General features: G+C 36.7%; 1 protein-coding gene across 8 annotated transcripts in view; it reads left to right on the top strand.

Annotated features, from left to right (window-relative positions):
• The window catches only part of LOC116829403 (phosphatidylinositol-binding clathrin assembly protein-like), a 53,280-nt gene that overhangs the window by 12,563 nt on the left and 18,940 nt on the right, over positions 1 to 21,777 (top strand). For 4 of the 8 annotated variants that reach the window (XM_075068822.1, XM_075068821.1, XM_032788213.2 and 1 more), the window contains exons 2-16: positions 609 to 751; positions 3,726 to 3,801; positions 4,798 to 4,900; positions 5,089 to 5,182; positions 5,305 to 5,416; positions 6,851 to 6,957; positions 7,579 to 7,620; positions 10,179 to 10,264; positions 13,697 to 13,820; positions 15,768 to 15,904; positions 16,467 to 16,573; positions 17,732 to 17,878; positions 20,399 to 20,509; positions 21,381 to 21,497; positions 21,609 to 21,639. In XM_075068822.1, the coding sequence (XP_074924923.1) occupies positions 609 to 751; positions 3,726 to 3,801; positions 4,798 to 4,900; positions 5,089 to 5,182; positions 5,305 to 5,416; positions 6,851 to 6,957; positions 7,579 to 7,620; positions 10,179 to 10,264; positions 13,697 to 13,820; positions 15,768 to 15,904; positions 16,467 to 16,573; positions 17,732 to 17,878; positions 20,399 to 20,509; positions 21,381 to 21,497; positions 21,609 to 21,639 (1,537 nt within the window). The remainder of the gene's footprint in view (positions 1 to 608; positions 752 to 3,725; positions 3,802 to 4,797; positions 4,901 to 5,088; positions 5,183 to 5,304; positions 5,417 to 6,850; positions 6,958 to 7,578; positions 7,621 to 10,178; positions 10,265 to 13,696; positions 13,821 to 15,767; positions 15,905 to 16,466; positions 16,574 to 17,731; positions 17,879 to 20,398; positions 20,510 to 21,380; positions 21,498 to 21,608; positions 21,640 to 21,777) is intronic. The other 4 variants (XM_075068823.1, XM_032788215.2, XM_075068824.1 and 1 more) reach the window with 1 other exon arrangement.

The raw sequence follows: 21,777 nt of genomic DNA, 5'->3' as shown, positions 1-21,777 counted from the left end.
CCCCCCCCCCCCCCCCCCGAGTCTTCTGTTCTCAGAACTATGCTTGTCCAGTTTTTCTAATGTTTCCTCAGGTCGGGTTTTTCTAAACACTTTTTATCACTTTTGTTCCTCTCCTCTGGACTCTGTCTAGTTTGTCCACATCTTTCCTAGAGTGTGGTGCCCAGAGCTGGACACAATACTCCAGGTGAGGTCTCACCAGTGCTGAATAGAGCAGGACAGTTGCCTCCTGTATCTTACATGAGACTTCAGTTAAAACACCTCAGAATATTGGCTTTTTTTTTTTTTTTTTTTTTTTTTTTTTTTTGCAACTGTGTCACATTGTTGGCTCATTCAGTTGGTGATCCACTGTGAACCCCCAAGACCCTCTTCTAGAGTACTGCTTTCTAGCTAGTTATTCCTCATTTTATAGTTGGGCATTTGTTTTTTCTGTCTTAAGTGTAGAACTCCAAAAGGAAATATAATTGTTAATGCATCAGGTTAAAGCTTTCAAATGGTATGGAGTCCTGTATAAAGCAATTAACATTCATGTTACATGTTCAGCCTGTGAAACTTATTTCTGTCGCATCTTTGAATGTCTAAACATAATGCTTTACTTTTTTTTATTTTAGATCTAATCCAGTGCACAAATGAGATGAATGTGAATATTCCACAGTTGGCAGACACACTCTTTGAGAGGACTGTTAACAGTAGCTGGGTTGTAGTGTTCAAAGCTCTAATTACAACACACCACCTCATGATGTATGGAAATGAGGTAAGACTGATTACCTTCTGATAGTTATATTATGGGGGCATCTCTGGAAAAAAAAATCAGAATGCCATAAAGAAATAGTTGTGAGCTGTGAACTTGGAAGGGGGAAAATAAATGTAGTACACTTAATTTTTCTATCATTATTGGTTGTAAATTACCGTTCTGATAGAAAATTAGTGAAGTGCTATTCATCACTACTTATAAAACCAGTTAATTTCAAACAAAACACAGTAGATGTCTAAATCCATGTCATGCCTCTTTTCCGATAACTTTCTGTCCTAAACTACTATTGACATTCATTTACCACCTATGTTTAGTTCATTTTAAAAACAAAAGATCAGCAAAACTTATTTAAAAACTTTGTGATATAGTAAGTGATGAGACAGATTTTTCTTTCCCAGGCCATAATATGACATTAGAAATTTCATCTTTCATTGTACACAATTTCTCAACCTTCCAATGAAGCCTAAACAGTCAACCTTTTATGTCAGATGATAGAGCTCGTCATCTCAAATATCCAAGTCTGCGTCCCCATGCTTATTATAGGTTATCTGTTGTGCATATGACAGAAATCTGAGTGCAGAATTGTGGCTGAGGCAAAGTATCTCTAGAAGAAAGTTTTACCTTTGCTTCAAATGTAAACATCAAAGAACCACTGTGAAAGATTTGGACCTGATCTTCAAGGGGTCTGACCAGGTTATTGAAATAGGCAGTATACGACTGTGACTTTAGAGAGACATGGTGGGTGCAGTAAAATCTGTTGTTGGAAGAGACAAACTTTCTAGCTTACACAGAACTCTTCTTCTTCTTCAGGTCACGAAATACTGACTCTATTGAGTTAATTAAATCAACATATGCATATGATAAATTATAGCAGCCTATTTGGAAATAGAGTAAGGGCAAACAGTGGCTCCAGATAAAACACCACCTGTAAACAATTCAGGAGGGTAAGATCACTGTTGAGCTCTGTTAGCTGTAAAAATGCTACTTCCAGGTTCCTGCCAAAGTGACACAGTTTCTCAGTCAAGGCTGAGACGGAACAGATCAAAAGGGCTATAAACAGTTCAAAACTTTCTCTCTGTCCACAGTGAGGGAGTTTGTCATAAGGGAGCTGTTCACAAAGAACAGCCTTACACAGCCACAGACACTGTGGGAGGGTCTGAAGCAGGCCGTCCTATTTTAACTAAGATAGACATGCGTATAGACTGTTTTATTGTTTTAAAATCTGTTTCCTCTTTGCTTTGCTATATTCCTACTGTTAGGATAAAAAAGGTTGGTATTAAAGAAGCTGCCTAGTCACTGTGTTAGCCACTGGTCACTGAAGCTGGGTGGGAAATACTTTTCCTCTCCTGTGATCATGTCTGAGATTTCTAAAATGTCCCTGTTCTGCATTGGGATGAAACCAAGATCTTTCAGAGGTGGGGTGTGTTATGTATGTATATATGTGGAAAAACAAGAGACACACTCCAGGATAGCTTGGCATTGAGGGTATTCACCTGATTCAGGCTAATGACTTGAACCTGGGTCTCCAACCTCCCCAGTGAGTACCCTTACCACCAGGCTATAGAGTCTTTTTGTCTTTTGAAACTGTTAGTGTGTATTAAAAAATATTCATTGGGTCAGAGAGGAAGAGAGAGAGAGAGAACCACTTCACCCCAGAATAGCAGCCTGGTAGTTAGGACACATAGGATGAGAGAGACTCAGGTTCAAGTCGTTGGTCTGAATCAGGCAAAACAGAGAGTTGAATCTGGGTCTTCTACGTATTAGGTGAGTGCACCCACTACTGGCATATTCTGGGGTGGATTGTGTGTCTGGTTTTGACCAGAAATGCTGTACTGAACCTGAGAAACCTTTCCCTATGAAAGTTTTGTTGAATCTGGTATGTTCCCAGGTAAAGTTTCCATTTTGACAAATTGGACTATTCAGACAAAAAACTGTTTTATTGAAAAATTCCCAACTAGGCCTATTGGTCACAATTCACGAAAGGCAGACTTACAGTACCAAACTCAGCCGGGTCTTCGAAGCAATCGTTGGTAGGCAATGTGCTATAGCCCAAGACCTAGGGGGTTGCAGGATTCCACCTTGAGAGAAGTGAAGGCATGCAGCTTTAACCTGAGGGAAGCTGCTCAGACTCAGTAAAGGTCAGAGCTGCAGTTAGTCCTGTAACTCTGATGACAATATTTTTTTTCCTGAAAAGATAAGTTCTGATTTATAATTTGAGTTGTAGGAAGACATGATTGTGTGCATATTAATATGTATTGAAAGTGGCAGAGAGACTTAAATTGTTCATGAAGCAGTTTCCTTTTAAATAACATTAATAAGTCAAGCTATAGATTTAGTCGTCTCCTCTTTCTTGTCTCATCTGTTTAGCCAAATATTTGAGCAGGAGGAGGAGACTTATGCTATAGACTTACTTAGAAGTAATATAATGCCAGGTGAGTTAATTACTCCATTAATGACTATACAAATACTTGAACGCTTTAGTGTCTGTGTTTTTTATCAAGCTCTGTTAAAGTGGAAAAACATTCCCGAATAGTTTGTAATTCTCTCTTTAACCCTTACATAGAAGTTATAGAGTTGTACAGAACAAACTTTTAGAGCACCTATAGTTTTTCTCCAATTTCCCTACTGTGAGCTACAGAATTAACAAAACTTTTACTTGAAAAGGCATGTAAGCAACTCCCTCCAATGCTAATGTAGCTTTCTGTGTGGATAGTGGAGTGCTTTTCTTCAGACTGAACCAATTTCTTCTGCTGAACGCTCAGTTCTGAAATTTAATTATTTAATTCACATTAGTTTACTAAGTTTGGTGAATTGTTTTTGTTGCAACTAATTCATATGTTGTAGATAAAAGTAAATGTTGCCTCTGAAATACCCAAGTTGCATGCAGTTGTTTTGTAATCTGATTCTTAAATGTGTTACATTTGATGAAGAAAAAGTAATTTTCAATCAGCTGACATTTTTTCCCCTTCATCAGCGCTTTATCCAGTATCTTGCATCCCGAAATACATTGTTCAATCTAAACAACTACCTGGACAAAAGTGCCATGCAGGGTAAGAATCTTTTTCCTTGTGAAAACTAAGTTGCAAACAGTAAAGTGTTACCTTTTTCAAGAGAAGATTGGCGAAGCAACCAAATAAAGCAACCCCCCCCCCCCCCCAAAACCCTACATAACAAAACAATTGGGTTTTTTTTTCATGTCTTAAATATATGCATTTTTCTAGCTCTGCATTAGTAGTGATTGTAAGTCACTGGTGTTTAACAGAAAATGACATTTCCATGAAAGAGAGCTTAATTTATATTATGCAGTGCAAAGTGATGACAGTAAGCAAAGGAAACGGGGAAAATTGTGGGATGACTGAAAGTTACACAGGTGAGAGCTAGAAATCTGCTTATAGTTACATGTCTTTTTAAAAAGGCATTTATAACTTAACACATGAGCACTGAAATAATCTTTTTCATTTGGCTTCATTCCGTAATGGGTGGGGATTAACATTAATTGTCAAGCTTCATAATATGGTCATTAGAAAACGTTGCTAGTGGTTAGTGAAAGCCTTTCGTGCAGATCTCTGAAAGGTGTTAGAGGTAGTTTGTGTGATGGCAAAAATATATGTATTATTTAGTATTTTTTTGAGAGCGTACTTTTTTACAGTAGCTGAAGTTCAGAAGTTCCCATCTTTAGTCTTCAGCATTTGACTGATTCTGTTTCCAGTGAGCTGTATACTATAAGGATAAGAGTGCCTCATGGTTGCCAACAGTAGCCTCTCCTGCTCTTGTTAGGTGAGGCATTAACATAGTCCAGATAACTTCCATGGAATTGTCATCACTTGGGAAGATGATGGCTGCACTGTGCCTCAAGGCTAGTGCAAATAATCAATAGAAGAATATGGAGGGAGGCTTTAGAGCCTCTGCAAGTGAACGTGGAGTTCTCTCCTTATACAAGTTGTGTGCAGTGACACATCTTATAGAATAGTACTGAAAAATGATTACAAAATAAAGAGGTACTCTTTCTCTTTGAAATGTCTAACTAGTAAACATTTAATTTTCAGGTTATGATATGTCTACCTTCATTAGGCGATATAGCAAATACTTGAATGAAAAAGCACTTTCTTACAGACTTGTAGCAGTTGACTTCACCAAAATGAAAAGAGGGTAAGAAATATTCTCCTTTTTGCCTTTCATTTCAGATATAAGAGGTTACTAATAATCATGTATATGCTTGCTGTAGAACTTTGCTGCCTTTTAAACTGTAATTAAATACAGGGTACTAATCATATCAAGGCATCATATGTTCTAGGTCACATGTACATTTTATACATTTGGCATTTTACGCATTGTAGGGTAGATGGAGTGATGAGAACTATGAATACTGAAAAGCTTCTGAAAACCCTTCCAATTATTCAGAACCAGCTTGATGCGCTCCTTGATTTTGATGTAAGCACATTCTAAACTGTATTTCGTTGTTAAAATATTTTATTTAATTGATATGGAAAGAAATTTATTGGTATTTTTCTCCCCACCAATACTTTTAATCTATCTCTTCACTTTCTACACAGGCAAATCCAAATGAATTAACCAATGGTGTAATAAATGCTGCCTTCATGCTTCTCTTTAAAGATTCCATTAGGCTTTTCGCAGCCTATAATGAAGGGGTTATTAACCTATTAGGTATGTGGAACTGGTGTGTATATGTGTGCTTATGTTCTTGAATCTTTGGGGGAGACAGTGAGGGAGAAGTAGAAATTTAAAAGCAAATTGAGTCTGTGTAATAGCCTAACAAATTAAGGGCCAGATCCTGCTTCTGTTCAAGTCAATGGTAACTTTTATCATTACTGTTAGTGACAGCAAGATTCACCTTAAAGACATTGATATATAGGACTTAATATTTTTCAAGCTGAAGTGTAAATCTGAGTTATTCTTGCCTTAATTTCTATTTTAGTAATACTAGAAATGTGTTATGAATATTCCTTAAAACCAGATTATAAAATAATGTAGCCTATAAGTACACTTTAATTGGGGTAGGGGCTCTAAAGTAAGTTGGCCTGTGCTGGGTTTACTGGGCATACACTTTTTTAAAAAAGATTACTATTTTTTTGCTGAATACACAGAGCACATTGTTCAGTTTCCTTTGTTTTATCCACTTTAACAACTGGTGTTCGTGGTCTTGTGCAGGTTGTAGAGTTCTACTTTGTTGAGTTCTTGTCTATGGTTGGTTAACATATGTCAGATATGGTTTTTAAGTGGATTGTGAGTTCAACTAAGGGGGAAAAAATGTGAGAATCGTGCACAAAAGAGACAGTAAAGCAGTAAAATAATTTATTCAATAATTTTTGGATTCCACTTTCACTCTTCTCCGTTAAATCTGCCCGTGTATTTCATTTTATTGATGCAGTAAAATCTACAAGTTTCAGAGTATGAAAAATAAAACTCAGTACTCAAAAGGGTGCAAATGCTATTCCTGTTTGGCAGGTTTACTCATAAGGATTCTGTGCATTAATATTGAGAAGTCAAAGTTGGATACATGTGAAAGTTGAGTTTTCATTTGAAATGCTTCCTTCAGATTTTATATCTCCGTTTACAAACCACAAATGCATAGTATTGAGATGTTGACGTGTAGTTTAAAAATGCTTTAAAAATAGATAATACGGTGCATTTTTAATTTACTAAAGTCAGCTACTGCATTACTAATGATTTGAGTGCACCTCATGGACTGACTTTTTGCACTGACTTTTTGCAAACATTTTTCTTCAAAATAGAGTCCTGCTTAGCTGACGAAGAATTTAAAAACAGATTAAACACTTGACATTCAGACTGACTACAACTGTCCACCAAGTTATAACTTGCTGAAATCAACAAACTTGTTGTAAATGTGGAGATTATTATGAGTAGTCTGAAACATGTTACTCTTGAAGATAACATGGCTTTCTATATTTGTTAATATCTCCTCTCACTAAAATTATCTGAAGTTATTGTTTGCAGTGTTGTATCTTTTTAAATCTCTTGCATTAGTGTGAAAGTTTTCTTGTTCTGAAGTTTTTGGGGGGAGAAGGGTTTGGGGTATTTTTGTATCTTGTTTACAAATGTCCTTTTTTCACTCTTCAGAAAAGTATTTTGATATGAAGAAGAACCAGTGCAAAGAAGGTTTGGATATTTACAAAAAGTTCCTAGCCAGAATGACCAAATTGTCAGAATTCCTCAAAGTAGCAGAGGTAAATAAACTTACGTTTATTAAAAGAGTGTCATTTAGCTATCTGTACTGGTACAGTATTCCCATCACACACAGTCTGTGTGATTTGCTGTGCAAAATAAAACTTCTGTAGGTTGCTGAATCTGAATGTTGCTTAAATGCTTTTTTTATATTGAGTGATATTTTTAAGGAACCTTTCTTTGCCTAACAATTACTAACAGCACAGTAAACCTTTCTGTCTAAAATGCTACTAAGAATTTGCTTTTACACATTGATTAGTAGATGGAAATGACTGGGCTGGATGATATTTATAAATATTTACAAAGCATTCCTTTGATATTTCTGCTCCAAATAAAGCATAAATTCAAGCAAGCTGTATTATTTCCAGCTCTTACAGTAAATCTCAGCATTTTTGCATGAAATACTGCAAATAGAAATATGGTTTGAGCTTGACACATACACTGAAATTCTAGCTTAAAACTTGTGTTAGAATTGGCATGCACAATGTACCAGTTCAGAAAGTTATTCATGTCCATTTTGATACCTTAGCTTCTGTGTAACATTCAGACCCCACAGTTTTTCTTTTCATTGCCGCTGCATGTAGTAATGTACATTTTTTTTCCCCCCTTTTTTGTGAACCCAGCAAGTTGGAATTGATCAGGGTGACATTCCAGATCTTACTCAGGTCAGTGTACATTTCATATTAATTTAACCCAGTTCTTTTGTCCTTTGTGTTTTAATGGTTAATGTATATCATATTCATCCTGAGAATATATTCTCTTCCATATATTTATATATGGAAATATACATGTTCACTTTTTCCATGGATTGTTATATGTACACAGTTCTTAAACAGTTCTGCAATTCTTTAATAAGAGTTCTGTTTTAAAGCAGTGACGTTTATCCAGTTTATTGGGATAGTTTTACTAAAACAGAAGTTTTTTCCTTTGAATCCTTTGTGAAACTGCTTCTCAAGTACACAGGCATACTGGGCCACATTTTGAGGAAAACACTCAACTCCATTCAAGCAACAGGTTTCATACAAAGTTACACATCAGTACATACCTGTATCTTAAGCTTTGTTACTCAGCTATGGAAGCTTTTCCGAGGTCCACAAAGATAACAGTATAGGTCTACTGATATTTATATTGGCACCAGCCATATGTTCAGCACTGTAAGATATGCACACAAATAAAGTCCCTGCTCCCCAAAAACTTTTAATGATGGGAGACACTGGGAAATCAGGTGGTGAGGGTAATTTACAAGGCAGAATAAACTAGGTTGATTCTAGGTGTCTTGATAAATTGGAATGGGAACAGTACAGATGGAATCAGTATAATCAATTTAGAGGAACATTGACCATCATTATAAGAACAGACCTTTTTATTTTATTATGGAAAGTGTTGTTATTACAGCACCCAACTGTCTGTCTTTGTGCCATTCATTGTTCTGTACGGTATACCTCCATCTGATCTTGTACTAATTTTTTTACAAACTAAATAGCACTAGTCTCTGATCTTTCTTTGTGAAAATTTCCCACCCCTATCAATGTTGTTAATATTCTTTACCCTTTTTTGGGACGTTGCTATTTCTTTGTTTGTAATAAAACAGTCTTTATTTCTTGAAATGGTTGATTTCTCTTTGCCTGGTCTAAGTGGACCAACAAAAACACTGCCTGTCTTTCTTCTGTACCAATCTAGACACTTGTTAGTTCCTTTCAACGATTTATTGGTATGTACTTCAGAGGCAGCTGTAGAAGTGGCCATCAGATCTCTAGAGACTAAAGATGAGGACTTGTAACTGGCCAAGAAACTCCCATTTCTGGACTTGCTCTCTTGTTTGTGAGAGTCCATGTCTATTCTAATCCAGTCAATTTATGGACCCATGACTGTGTTGACGACAGAGTCCTGTGTGTAAAACTCTAAAGCCAAACTAGCAAACCTGCCTTTAAGGGCAGGGCTATTTTCAAGGAGGTGTTGAAAAAGGCTAGGATCATCTGAAACATTGTGAATGGTGTTAAACTGGATCAATCAGTGTTGAGGGGAAATTTCAGTTGAGTTAAACTAACTTGAATAAAAAAAGGCACCTATTTTTGCCCATGTAGACAAGGCTTTTAATCAGTGACTGGCTACTTTTTCTTACATCTTACTAAGAACTAAATCAGCACTGGATTTTGGTGTGGTTTATTCTTCTGCTTTCTTAGCTGCTTGCTTCTGTTCATCCATTTGTCAGTAGTTCAGATGCCTCATTCACTCAATCTTAAGCACTTCAGAGAGAGATTAAGGTTTCCAGATATAGAAAGACTTTGTAAATTTATTTGTTGTTTTAAACACATTTACTGATGTCTACTGTTGAGCTGTTTCACTTTTTTTAAAAGTCTGTACTATGACATTTTAAAACCTAGCTTTTTGTTAGGGATAGTGGAATGCCGGAGAGGTCTGCTTTAAAAAAATAAATAAATAAAAAATTAATGTGTAACACTTTTTGTCCTGACTGAAAACTGTCACCGTATGGTCAGTTTTAATATCTAGATTATAAGAACTGCTGGTATCATGTGTTGATTTTAGTTCACAGATGGATCTGAGAAAAGAAGGAGGGAATGTTAACTTGCCATAAAGAGATATGAGTGATAAAGGAATAGCAATTAATATTCTAAGTTTTACTGCACTCACACTAACAATTTGTTGCTTCCAATAAAGTGGTTATGTGGGTTATACTTCAGTTTCTAAAAGGTAGTTCCCCGTTGTACTGAGATAATTGTGTTTGCTCACACTGGTTGAAAGGATTTATCATCTGATTTAAATTTGTTTATGGATTTTAGACAAATGAAAGTATATCCTGCCTTTTTTTTTCCTACTGTAGCTAGAGAATTAACACTTTCTGTAAGCACTCCCCCAGTTTCGGGGCATGCTAATTAGAGCTGAGTATAATTAACTGACCTGCTTTATTACTGAAGTGCTTAACACAGCTAATGTTGTTGCCAGAAAATTCCAATCTTTGCTTCTATACATGTGCCCAATTTGGGGGAACTTCTGTTTCGTAAACCAGCATTTAGTGATGATGTTTGCATATTCTGATTGAAAAGGGGATATTGGCAAAAAATGAATCTTGCAAATCGAATTCAAGTGTGTGATCTAAAAAGAAATGTATAATTGCTTAGTTGGTGGATGGGGGAATTAATCTGTACACTAGATGGTAATGCATTATCATCAAGCAGATGTTTTATGAGAACTTTAACTTTAGGCACCCAGCAGCTTGCTTGATGCATTGGAACAGCATTTGGCTTCTCTAGAGGGGAAAAAAACAAAAGAAGTCTCAGCTGCCAGCAGGTAAGCATCAAGTGGATCACAAAGGTGTCTTATATTTTAATTCTCTTTGTACTGAGGTATTTTGAGTATTGGTAAGTTTGAGGTCTTCCCTGAGATACTCGCATCCTCCTAGAAGTAAGTGGAAGGAAACAATGTGTTTTCCTTTTCTAGTACGTGTGGAAAGCATAGACTAAAGCTTTATTAATAGTGTTGCTCTGTTAGTAGAGGATATCCCTTGAATGTACATTAAATATTCTTATCTAGTGCATTGTAACATACAACTGTAGTAGCAAAGTGCTGAGCTGAGGCCACATGTAATAGCTTTCCTCAAAACGTTTTTACCTTATCTGTTAAAGTAGTCTGACAAGTCATGAGAATTTAACTGGCTTTTAAAGCACACACATGCCTTCAGTGCTTGCTATCTGGTGTGTATATTGCAGAATACAAGTTCTTCTAAAGAGATATCAGTTGTGTTAATTAATCTTATTGTGTAATTCCTTAACCCCAGCATACGGATTACCCTACTACCTTTATTTTATTTATTTTGCTCTCTTGTGGCATTATTGTTCCATAAAATAGTTCAGAAGCCTCTAAGAACTTGTCACTTCCCTTATGCTTGATACTGAAAATTACTTCAGAGAAACTTATGGTGAGTGGTGAAATATTTCCCAGTATCCGAAGGAGTTCCATGTAGGAGTTTGTTTAGAAACCTAATATTAGGGAGATCAGATTTTTTTATTTGAATATTCCTCCTCAATGTTTGCAGCAGAAACCCTGTAGAATTGTCTTACTGTGCAGAATCAGAAACTGAAGCAGATTGTTTTAATTGTTCACGATGAATGGAGAACAAAAATAAATGTATTAAAATACAGATAATGACTACTAAATTAGATTTGCAAAGATTTTTAATTTCAGTAGTCTTAAAGGGGTTTTAAACACAGGTAAGGAGTCTTTTTTTTTTTTTTTTCTTATTTGATCTGTAACATGTCATTATTCTGTTTTTTCTTTTCTTTTGAATTTGGAGAGAAGAAGAATCAAGATGTCCTGAGCTCTCATTCAGATTCTGCCACTGACTTGCTCCATAGCCTTGAGCAAGTTACTTTGCAACTTGCAAAATCAGTAATTGTGACTACCTAATAATTTGTACAGTGCTAAGTGTTAAGTAATATTGATTCATGACCTCATAATCATTGTCCTTCTGCCTGAGTATTGGATACGACTTCTTCAGGACCTGGCACTTCTCCTATATGGTATCCCTCGTGATAATTAAGAGATGGAAGGACCCCATCATGGGATGCACTTCCCAGTCCAAGCAGCAAGCTGTTAGACTTGTAAATTAAAGGTAGACCCAATCTGTTGAAGATATTAGCACTTTTGGCCTACGTCGCCAACTTTACTTTTACAAAAGTTGTATTGTTTTTTAAACAGAGACTTAATGAGTTGCAGAAGGTGTAAGATGGATGCAGAGAGCTGGGAATGTGTTTATGGAAATTATGTCCTCTCCCGCTGTTGTTGTGGGGGTGCAGGAAAATAGTAATCTTTAAGGGCAAATTTCTCCTGTCAGATATATGTGGGCCATTCTCACTACTGTCTGTTCATCCTTGCACACAGGCAGGGTAACTGATGTTACTTCAGATCCTCCTGTGCCTCCTATGTCGATAGGAACAGGAGTACTTGTTGCACCTTAGAGACTAACAAATTTATTTGAGCATAAACTTTCGTGGCTCAAATAAATTTGTTAGTCTCTAAAGTGCAACAAGTTCTCCTGTTCTTTTTGTGGATAAAGACTACACAGCTGATACTCCGAAATATGTCGATAGGCTATCCCTCAGCCCGTGCCGCTTCCCACAGCACCCCTTGGCTTGGGACGGCGAACCATGGCCAGGGGAGCCATGATTAGCTGAACTTGCAGACGTGGCAAGTAAACAAACTGGCCTGTCCCGCTTGGGGCTTACGCTGGCGGGCCGCATGCCAAAGGTTGCTGATCTCTGGGCTATGTGAAGATGTTTCTGTGTCCTGCAGTCTCTCAGCATGTGGTAGACTTCAACCAGTAGGCAAATCCAGACCCAGCTGTGGTATTCTGGGATCTGATTGATTGTCAAATGCAAAATTTGCTTCATTCTTCCACCTTGCCTGAATGCAGCTAGCATAGCTTCCTAATTGTGATTAGCATTATCTGAACTCAAAAGCCAGACACTATGGTTACACTTGCTCAGATAGCATGAAAACGATCAAAGGCATGGTATACAAACTTAGAATCATAGTCATGCTGGAAATTGAAGAGCATGGCCATTAGTTTTTAAGATTGTTCATGACATGTTATCCCAAAACTAGTGCTTGTTACACTGGGTAAAAAATGCAAATCCTCTACTGGATATTGTTTCAAGTCCTGTTTAGTTACCAAGTAGTTGCAGCTTTCTGTAACATATACTGCTTGCATATGATCCCATGATATTTTTGATATGCTAACCAAATTCCACTGTGCTAATGGCTGTTAACCAGCCTTCATAGGACAGCCACTAATCAGGAATGCCATGTTGCTTTTGCTGCACTGATAGGTAAGCCGTGCTTGCCACATATATGGCAGAAAAATCACGCTAACAGAATTTTGAATGGCTGACTACCTCCCCACCTTAAAATGGGGCGTGTTATGGTGTTTCACACCACTGTCCCCATTTGGCTTCATACCAAGATGTGCGTTTGGATGGGATGATGGCAAATCCATTTATTCTTTCTACTGAAAGATCCGTTGTCACTTGAATGATGAGGTGAGGAAGAGATGGATATAGTTTTAGCTTCTTCACCAAAAGATACAACAATATGTACAATCCGTGTTTGTGATAGTTGGACAAAACACCCTTTTTTGGCAAAACCCTTTTTTGAGAGATGAAGTCATATTTTTCAGACAACCACAGTTCTGCGTTGCAGCAGAGTCATCGCTTGAGCCTCTTACCTCAGATTTTCACAAGTACTTGGGAGGATTTGTCTCTACAGCATCAAGTGTGTGTGGGTGCATACTAGCTAGCTAGCTCCTTACAGATTTAAAAGTGCTGTTTCTCATGTCAATATAAAATACTAACACATACCTGTATATGTATGCCATTTGCAATTTTGTTGAACTTATTTAAAGTATCATATTTGCAGCAGGTATATAAATTGTGTGGCAAAATCACAAACATCTATATGAAATTCTGTACTTGATTATTGATCTGATATCTCTTCAGCTGAAACCATGGAAAAATAATTAATTCTACACTTGTCCCCTTCTTTACGCTTGCCCCAAATGTACAGTATTATGCGTTTGCTGTTTTTCCTCGCCAAAAGGTGATTGTATTTAGTGCTGAGTCCAGAGACACACAGTATGCTATGTATGAAGCACTTCAGGTGCCTTTTTGGATGCAAATTAAAGGTCACAAATTAAAAAATCATTCTCTTGATGAAACTTTATTTTAGAGCGAGCACCCTATCCAGTGCTGTTTCCACACTTGCCAACACAGGAATGTCTTTTAGCAAAATGGATGAGAAAGAGAAACAGCAAGCTTTGGAGGAAGAACAAGCTAGACTGCAAGCACTTAAGGTATTCTATCTTTTAAGGATTGGTATTCCAGGACCCGATGGTTTAAATATTTTGTGTGTAGAATCCTGGTCTCACTGAAGTCAGTGGAGAAACTTCCACTGACTTCAGTGAGACCAGATTTTCCTCTAAATATGCAAGCATGGTGGCTTCCAGTAAATGATGGCTCTTACCATGATTGCATAACTTGATAACTAAAATCTGAACACTTTATTCACCTATACTTCTAAAATAGACTGGATACACATTTTGTCAGAATACATTGTCCACATAGACTTTTATATTTAGGATGATTTAGCAAGTATAGCTCTAGGAAACAGATTCCTGTCCCCATAAGCTAGAATCCTGGGGCAAGAGCCATATTGCTACTCATAATGCTCCAGTGTGGACAGGACAATAGTTGACTCCCTTGTCCATGAAAATATAGAAAGGCGAAAGTGTTAATCTTGCAGCACAGTTTTTTTTTTTTTCAGTCCCAGGGCACATCTATGTCCTTTTTAAATTACAGTTTTGACAAACTAGTGGCCTGTCTCAGGAAAATGAACTTGTTTTTTGTTCTTGTTTTTTGGTCTGTCCCACGTCACCCTTTTGGTTCCTTAAAGACTCTTCCTTTATTTGCCCTCTGTTACTTGCTCAGAGGCCCCCATGGCAGTATCCCGCTATTGTAGGAGAACTGGACATTAGTCCTTCAAATCCTATTTCTGTAGCAGCTCCCTCTGGGGAATGTGATGTAGTATTAGAGAGACGTAGCTAGTATAGACATGTGGTTGGTGAGATGAAGTGAGCTAGGCAGTTGATGAGTATCTTTGGGACATTTCTGTCTTGTTGTTAATTAACTGGGGGGGAGGGGGGGTTAAAAAAAAAAAAGGAGCACTTCTTTGTGCTTAGAATTTGCCATCAAGTTTAGTAGGACTTGTGGGCTGGTTTTCTGTATTCGAAATCTAGGCTTCGTTGCTGGCTGAGTAGGCTAGATTTCCCTTTATATGGGAGAAGGAAGCAGGTTAAATTATTGATATGGAGCAGAGATCTTAATTAAATGCGAAAATAAAATTTTGCTGGCAGTTGGCTTCTGGAGAAGCTTTCCTAGTACTATCAACATGTTTTTGTTTTTTTCCTCAAATAACTCACATCTATTTTTCAAAATTCCCATTGACATGCATAGAAAAGAGATTCCATTGACTTAAATAGTATTTCAAAAACAAACATGCACCCAAGCAGAGCTGTTGTCAGGAAAAGGAAGGCGAAGTAAACTCCATGAAGTCTGCTAGGAACTTCAAACGCTGTCAGATTTAACAATGATGGACAGAAGTATTAAAAACCTAAAGTAGATAGTCATCAGAAATGTGTCTAGTACAAACACATTTTTAGAGATGGGTATTCATAATCAGTTTGTCTCCACCCTATACAGGATAGTTTATAAAGATACGCCTTTATCTAGTGTTAGCTACCTGCTGGCTAACAAAAAGTTAGCTATGTAACTTTGGAATGTTCCAGGGGTCAGAAACCTCCTTGCAGGAGAAGTTAGTTCCTTTTACATAGCAAATGTTTGTAATCTAAACACTGTAAAGCGTATGCCTATCATACAGCGATAGGTACTATATAAATGTATGCCACAGTAGATAATAAGCATGTACTATGGGACCAACAGCATGAGTCAAATATGGTGTGCTAGCTTCAAAACTAAACATCTTGGCATTTGTTCTTTGTCAGATTCTTGATGTTTCAACATAATTCTGAGATTTCCACTTTTCACTTAATATTTCAGCAAGCAATAATTCAGCTAGCTATATTTCTATTTGTTGGGCATCCCTAAAGAATATATGATTGGTGTTAATCAAGCCTTTATTACTAAAAATCCTTCTCGAAAAATAATACTTTCGAAGATTGAATAGCTAGTACAGTTAAGTTTAAATTAATTAGTATGTCTGTCTCTCTTAATTTATCTTTCAGGAGCAGCGGTTAAAAGAGATTTCTGTAGTATCAAATTCCACTTCTACATCAGCATCTCCAAGCACCTTATCAGGGAAAAGTGTGAATACCACTACAGCTGTTGACCTCTTCGCAGCACCAGCACCAACAACCAGTAGGTGAGGAACACTTTCTTCCCTAAACAAGTGTAAAACACTGCCTTGGCCAATTGCTTGAAAAATTGAAAGGCATAGATAAACTTTACAGAATATATTTCTCAAGAATCAGAATAATCTTATGGCTGATCGTGAGACTTTCTTGATATTAGACCAAACTTTAAATGCCTCTCTTGAGAGTGTGTGGGGTAGAAGTTGAAGGGGGGGACAATTATGTCCTGTAGCACCATTCTTGGCCTTCACTATGACTTCCAGAAAAGTGAACTTGGAAACACATGAATTACTCTGTAATTCTAATAGTCCAGTAAAATGAAATTGAATCTTGGAGGCTGTTGCAAACAAAAATATTTTGTGCAAACCACATACTTCAAAAATTGCATTAAGTGCATATTGGATATATTTTTAGCTGTTGGTATTTCTAGGAGTTGGGACATGTGCAGACACTTAAAAACAAAAAACAAACTCCATTCTTCTTTAATCTGCTCAGGAAATTTAAATCAGATAACAGACCAAATGCTGCTTAATAATTAACTTGTGTAGCTCATATTTTTTTCTCTATTTTCAGCATGCCTAACCTTTCCAGTGATCTCTTTGATCTTCAACCGGCATTTGTTCCAACTGTACAGAGTACTCCAGCTATAGCAACATCAGCAAGCAGTGCATGGGGGGGAGGTAAGTTACTATGGTGGTTTAACAGAATAAATAATGATCTTAGTATCTGGGAATTCATCAGTTATCTGACTAAAACAAAAACTCATGCTTAAGGATTAAGTTATATGTTCAGTTAACTGCCAGAAATCCAAATACTATTTCTTACCTTGATAAGAGATGAAACTGGTCATCTTAGAGTTGATATTAAATTTAAATGCATTAAAGAACATTGCATTCTGTATTTTAGAGAAATTACACACGTTGTTCTGTTATGGCAGAAAACAGATTTGTAGCACAGTTAATAAACTCCTGTTTAAATTTGCAAACTTAAAAAAAAAAAAAAAAAATTATTTCTCCGACAAGAAATATGTGAAATCTAGAATTTGTTTTATTCTTTTACTGCAAACAATGGACCTGAGGAGCATTCTTCTAGTAGAGCCATAGTAAAGCAATGGAATTAAAATTTAGATGATTGTTCTAGTGTTAATGTGTGAAGTAGAGCAGATTACAGCTTGCTCCACTGCAGCTACAGCAATTGGCTTTGCAATTTTTGATGATAGTAAAAATTGATACTTCATCGTAAACAAGCAAATTTAACTGGGAAAACACAGGGCCGAATTCTGTCCTTCCATTTGGACATGCATCTCTCATTAACTTCAGTTACTTCAACTTGCACATACACAACTGCCATTGAATTACCTGAGGGAAGAACTTGTTAACTAACAAGGTGCAGTTTTTATAAACACTTAAATAAGGAAATGTTGCCACTGCTAAAACTGGTAGTGTGTTAGTCAGTGGAGCTGTGAATGATCCCAGTGCCATTTGCTAAGCTTGGAGGCCGAGGAATGTGTCTCCATAGGTAGTGCCTTCTGGGAATTCAGTTCGCAGGTGGGTAAATGTCTTTTTTTTTCTTAACAGGATGATGATGTGAAAAACATCAGAATTAAATATTGCCCCTTGAGGCAAGGATACTGGTATGAGTTTCAGTAGAACTGTTCTACCCAACTCAGACACCATGTGGGAAAACTTATAGCTAGACATCTATTTCAAATAAGGTTGCTTAACCCTAGTTCTGGGAAACTTTCATATTGTGATGTTCACAATCTCTGTGCTTCTCTGTGTGCTCTTTGAACCCTAGATTCTCTTCTTTCCTTTCTTTCTTTCTTCTATATCTGAAAGGTCCTTTCTCATCCTCAAATGGTTGTGTTGGTTCTCCATCCCATCTGGACATCTTTGACATGAAGCCAGTTGAAGAAGCTGTAAAATCTACTGTCCCTTTCGTCTCTTCCACCTTTACCTCCAAACAAACAGTGGAACAGTTTAGTGGTAAAACATCCTCTAATTTCTTTCCAAATGGAGACAATAATGATAGCAAACTGGGTTGCATAACTTTGTATGTTTCTAATAAGTGCTATTAAAGTTTTTTAATCGCTTGACAGCCCAATTGTGCAATTAATCACACTGTTAAATAATAATAGAATACTATTTATTAAATATTTTTGGATGTTTTCTACATTTTCAAATATATTGATTTCACTTACAACACAGAATACAAAGTATACAATGCTCACTTCATATTTTTTGATTACAAGTATTTGCTCTGTAAGAAAAGAGAGAGTATTTTTCAATTCACCTAATAAAAGTATTATAGTGCAATCTCTTTATCGTGAAAGTTGAACCTACAAATGTAGAATTTTATGTACAAAAAAAGTTTTCAAAAATAAAACAATGTAAAATTTTAGTCTTCTTCAGCCAATCGCTCAGACAGATGCATTTGTTTACATTTGCAGGAGATAATGCTACCTGCTTTTTGTTTACAATGTCACCTGAAAGTGAGAACAGTCATTCTCATGGCACTGTCGTAGCCAGTGTGGCTAGATATTTATGTGCCAAATGCACTAAAGATTCATATGTCCCTTCATGCTTCAACCACCGTTCCAGAGGACATGCGTCCTTGCTGATGATGGGTTCTGCTCAATAACAATCCAAAGCAGTGTGGACCGACGCATGTTCATTTTCATTATCTGAGTCAGATGCCGCCAGCAGAGGTTTTATTTTCTTTTTTGGTGCTTCGGATTCTGTAGTTTGTGCATCATATAGTATTGCTCTTTCAAGACTTCTGAAAGTATGCTCCACAGCTCATCCCTCTCAAATTTTGGAAGGCACTTCAGATTCTTAAATCTGGGGTTGAGGGCTGTAGCTATCTTTAGAAATCTCACATTGGTACTTCCTTTGTGTTTTGTGAAATCTGCAGTGAAAGTGTTCTTAAAATGAACATGTGCTGGGTCATCATCCGAGACTGCTATAACATGAAATATATGGCGGAATGCAGGTAAAACAGACCAGAGGCCATACAATTCTCCCCCAGGAGTTCAGTCACAAATTTAATTAACACATTTTTTAACACGCATCATCAGCATGGAAGCATGTACTCTGGAATGATGGTCGAAGCAGAAAGGGGCATGCGAATGTTTAGTATACCTGGCACGTAAATTCCTTGCAGTGCCGGCTACAAAAGTGCCATGCATATACCTGTCCTCATTTTCTGGTGACATTGTAAATAAGTGGGCAGCATTATCTCCTGTAAATGTAAACAAACTTGTTTGTCATAGTGATTGGCTGAACAGGAAATAGGACTGAGTGGACTTGTTGGCTCTGAAGTTTTAGGTTTTGTTTTCGAGTGCAGTTATGTAACAAACAAAAAAAATCTACCTTTGTAAGTTGCACTTTCATGACAAAAGTGGCTCCCCGCAGCGACTGGAGCCTCTGGCCCTTTAAATCCCCGCCCCAGCCCAGCTGTCAGAGCCCCGGTGGGGATTTTAAGGTCCCGGTGCTCCAGCTGCTGCAGGGAGCCCTGGTCCCTTTAAATCATCGCCGGAGCTGTGGCAGTGGGGCTCGGTCAGGGATTTAAAGGGCCCGGGGCTCCACATGAATTCGGATATAACGCAGTAAAGCAGCGGGGCTCAGGTGGCGCTTTAAAGGCCCAGGGCTCCCCGCTGCTTTACCTCGTTATATCTGAATTCGTGTTATATCAGGTCACATTCTATCGGGCTAGAGGTGTATTTCTTCTGTTTATCATTTTTATGGTGCAAATATTTATTTATAACTACATAAAGTACACTTTGATTTCAATTACACAGAACATAATATATATGAAAATGTAGAAAAACATCCCAAATATTTAATAAATTTCAATTCGTATCCTATTGTTTAACAGTACAATTAAAACTCTGATTAATCACGATTAATATTTTTAGTTAATCACATGCATTAACTGCGATTAATCGACAGCCCTAATAAGAACTGTTTTGGATTGCCATAATTTCAACCAAATAATTATGTTGTAGTTTCAGATCTCGTAATGCAAGTAAATATTCACATTTAAAATGTTGATTATATTTCTAGATTTGAAAGTATCTGGTTTATATTTGTTTCTCTGCTTGATGTGATCCAAGTATCCAAACATTTCTGCATTCGTTCGTTTTTACTGCCTTTCTCTCAAAATTCCTTTGGACATCATTCTTTTAAAATTCAGGAATGAACATATTTGAGGTTTCCAGATTTGCTATATATTTGGTAGATACTGGATTCTTCCTTTTTATTCTTGAAACACAGTTTCAAGTCTGTGATAACAACTAACTTTCAGGTTTTTTGTTATTCTCTTCTCTCCAATCTGCATTTCCTTTCTTTTTTGCATGAAGATGAATTTAGTGGTCATAAACCTACATATACTTGTGTGTTCTCCTTTGGCAATTGATAACTTTTTTTAGCTTTCTGGGTTCATTACAAGTGGACTGTACAGATGGCTTTACTGTATATCTAATAATTTTTAAATTTATATTTTAGGATTTCCTCTTCATTCAGCTCCTCAGAGCACGACCTCTTCCATAATTAATGTGGATTTTGATGCTGTATTTGGAGGAAAGTCAATGGCACATGAGTACAGGACCACAAGTGGTAAAAACTATCTTACATTAACAAACTTAAGATGACTGCTGAGAATGCACAATTGAACTTATAAATTGAACATAGGTTTGGTAATTTAACAAATCACTTTCATTATAGCTAGCTTGTTTGAGTTCTACTGTGAAAATAAAATACTTAACTAGCTTTCATTCATCTAAAACATTGTGTAATGTTTTTTCTCTCCCCCCTTCTCCACGTTTTTCCTCTCATGCAATTTTCCATTGTGACCCACTGGATATCTCTTAATGGGTAAGCTTACATATCAAACTGTTTTAAACACACATAATGGATAACACATTCTGTGCACAAATATTTTAATACAGTTTCTGCTGGTCACTAGTAGCTTGATGTGTTCTTGGAAGGTGAAGTTGTTTTACAATTTATATACAAGTTATTAATAGCAGCTTGCCCAAGGAAGTATCATGTTGCTATGCTTTTGTGACTGAACGCTTTTAGATTATTTTGTAACACTGTTCTGTCAAGTAGTTTTTTTTCACTGAAAGACAGGAATGTTTCAGCTTTTTATGAAACTTATGTACCTTTTCAGGTCAAATTATCTTAGTGTAGGAGCTTTCTAAAATTCCTGCCTATAACCCTTTAAATGAAACTCATACATTTTCTGGTATTTTATTAGAATTATACACAGAATTCAGAATTCCAAGAAAAAAATATTAACCTAAATTTTGCTTAACCCTTGAATACCTCATTGGCATGTTGAAATTGTGCCCAAGCTGCTGACAGTGTCATCTGAGAATAGTGCTTTCTGCAGAATGGAAGTTTGTTCGTCTGTTTTCTGTATCAGCCAAAATGTGGTTGTTTTAATGATGACATTTCTATGTTCTATTTTCAGTTTTTATTCCAGAGGATGTATTACAACCAACAGTACCGACACAATGTCAGAGAACCGTTCTAAACAATCAGCAGAGTGGAAAAATTTTAGCAAATGACCTTGATTCATCACTTGCGAACTTAGTAGGAAGTAAGTGTGAGGTTTTTTTTTTAAAACTTATTTTTTCTTTTCTATTAAAGAAAGATAACATATTTTGCTAAATAAACATATTGGGGGGGGGGGTATCTTTTTTTGTTACAGATCTTGGCTTTGGAGGAACCCCTTCCAAAAAGTAAGATTTTCTTTTTTGTACTCTTGACTAAGCTCTTAAAATTATGCCCTGTGAAAAGTAATGTATTCTTTTTAAAAAAACTCCTTGTCATAAAACCATGCTATAGACTAAGAAACATAGTCCATCAACGTAAGAAAC

Source organism: Chelonoidis abingdonii, chromosome 8 (assembly GCF_003597395.2).
Source record: "Chelonoidis abingdonii isolate Lonesome George chromosome 8, CheloAbing_2.0, whole genome shotgun sequence".
NCBI lineage: Eukaryota > Metazoa > Chordata > Testudines > Testudinidae > Chelonoidis > Chelonoidis abingdonii.
This window is presented reverse-complemented; position numbering and strand designations above follow the sequence as displayed.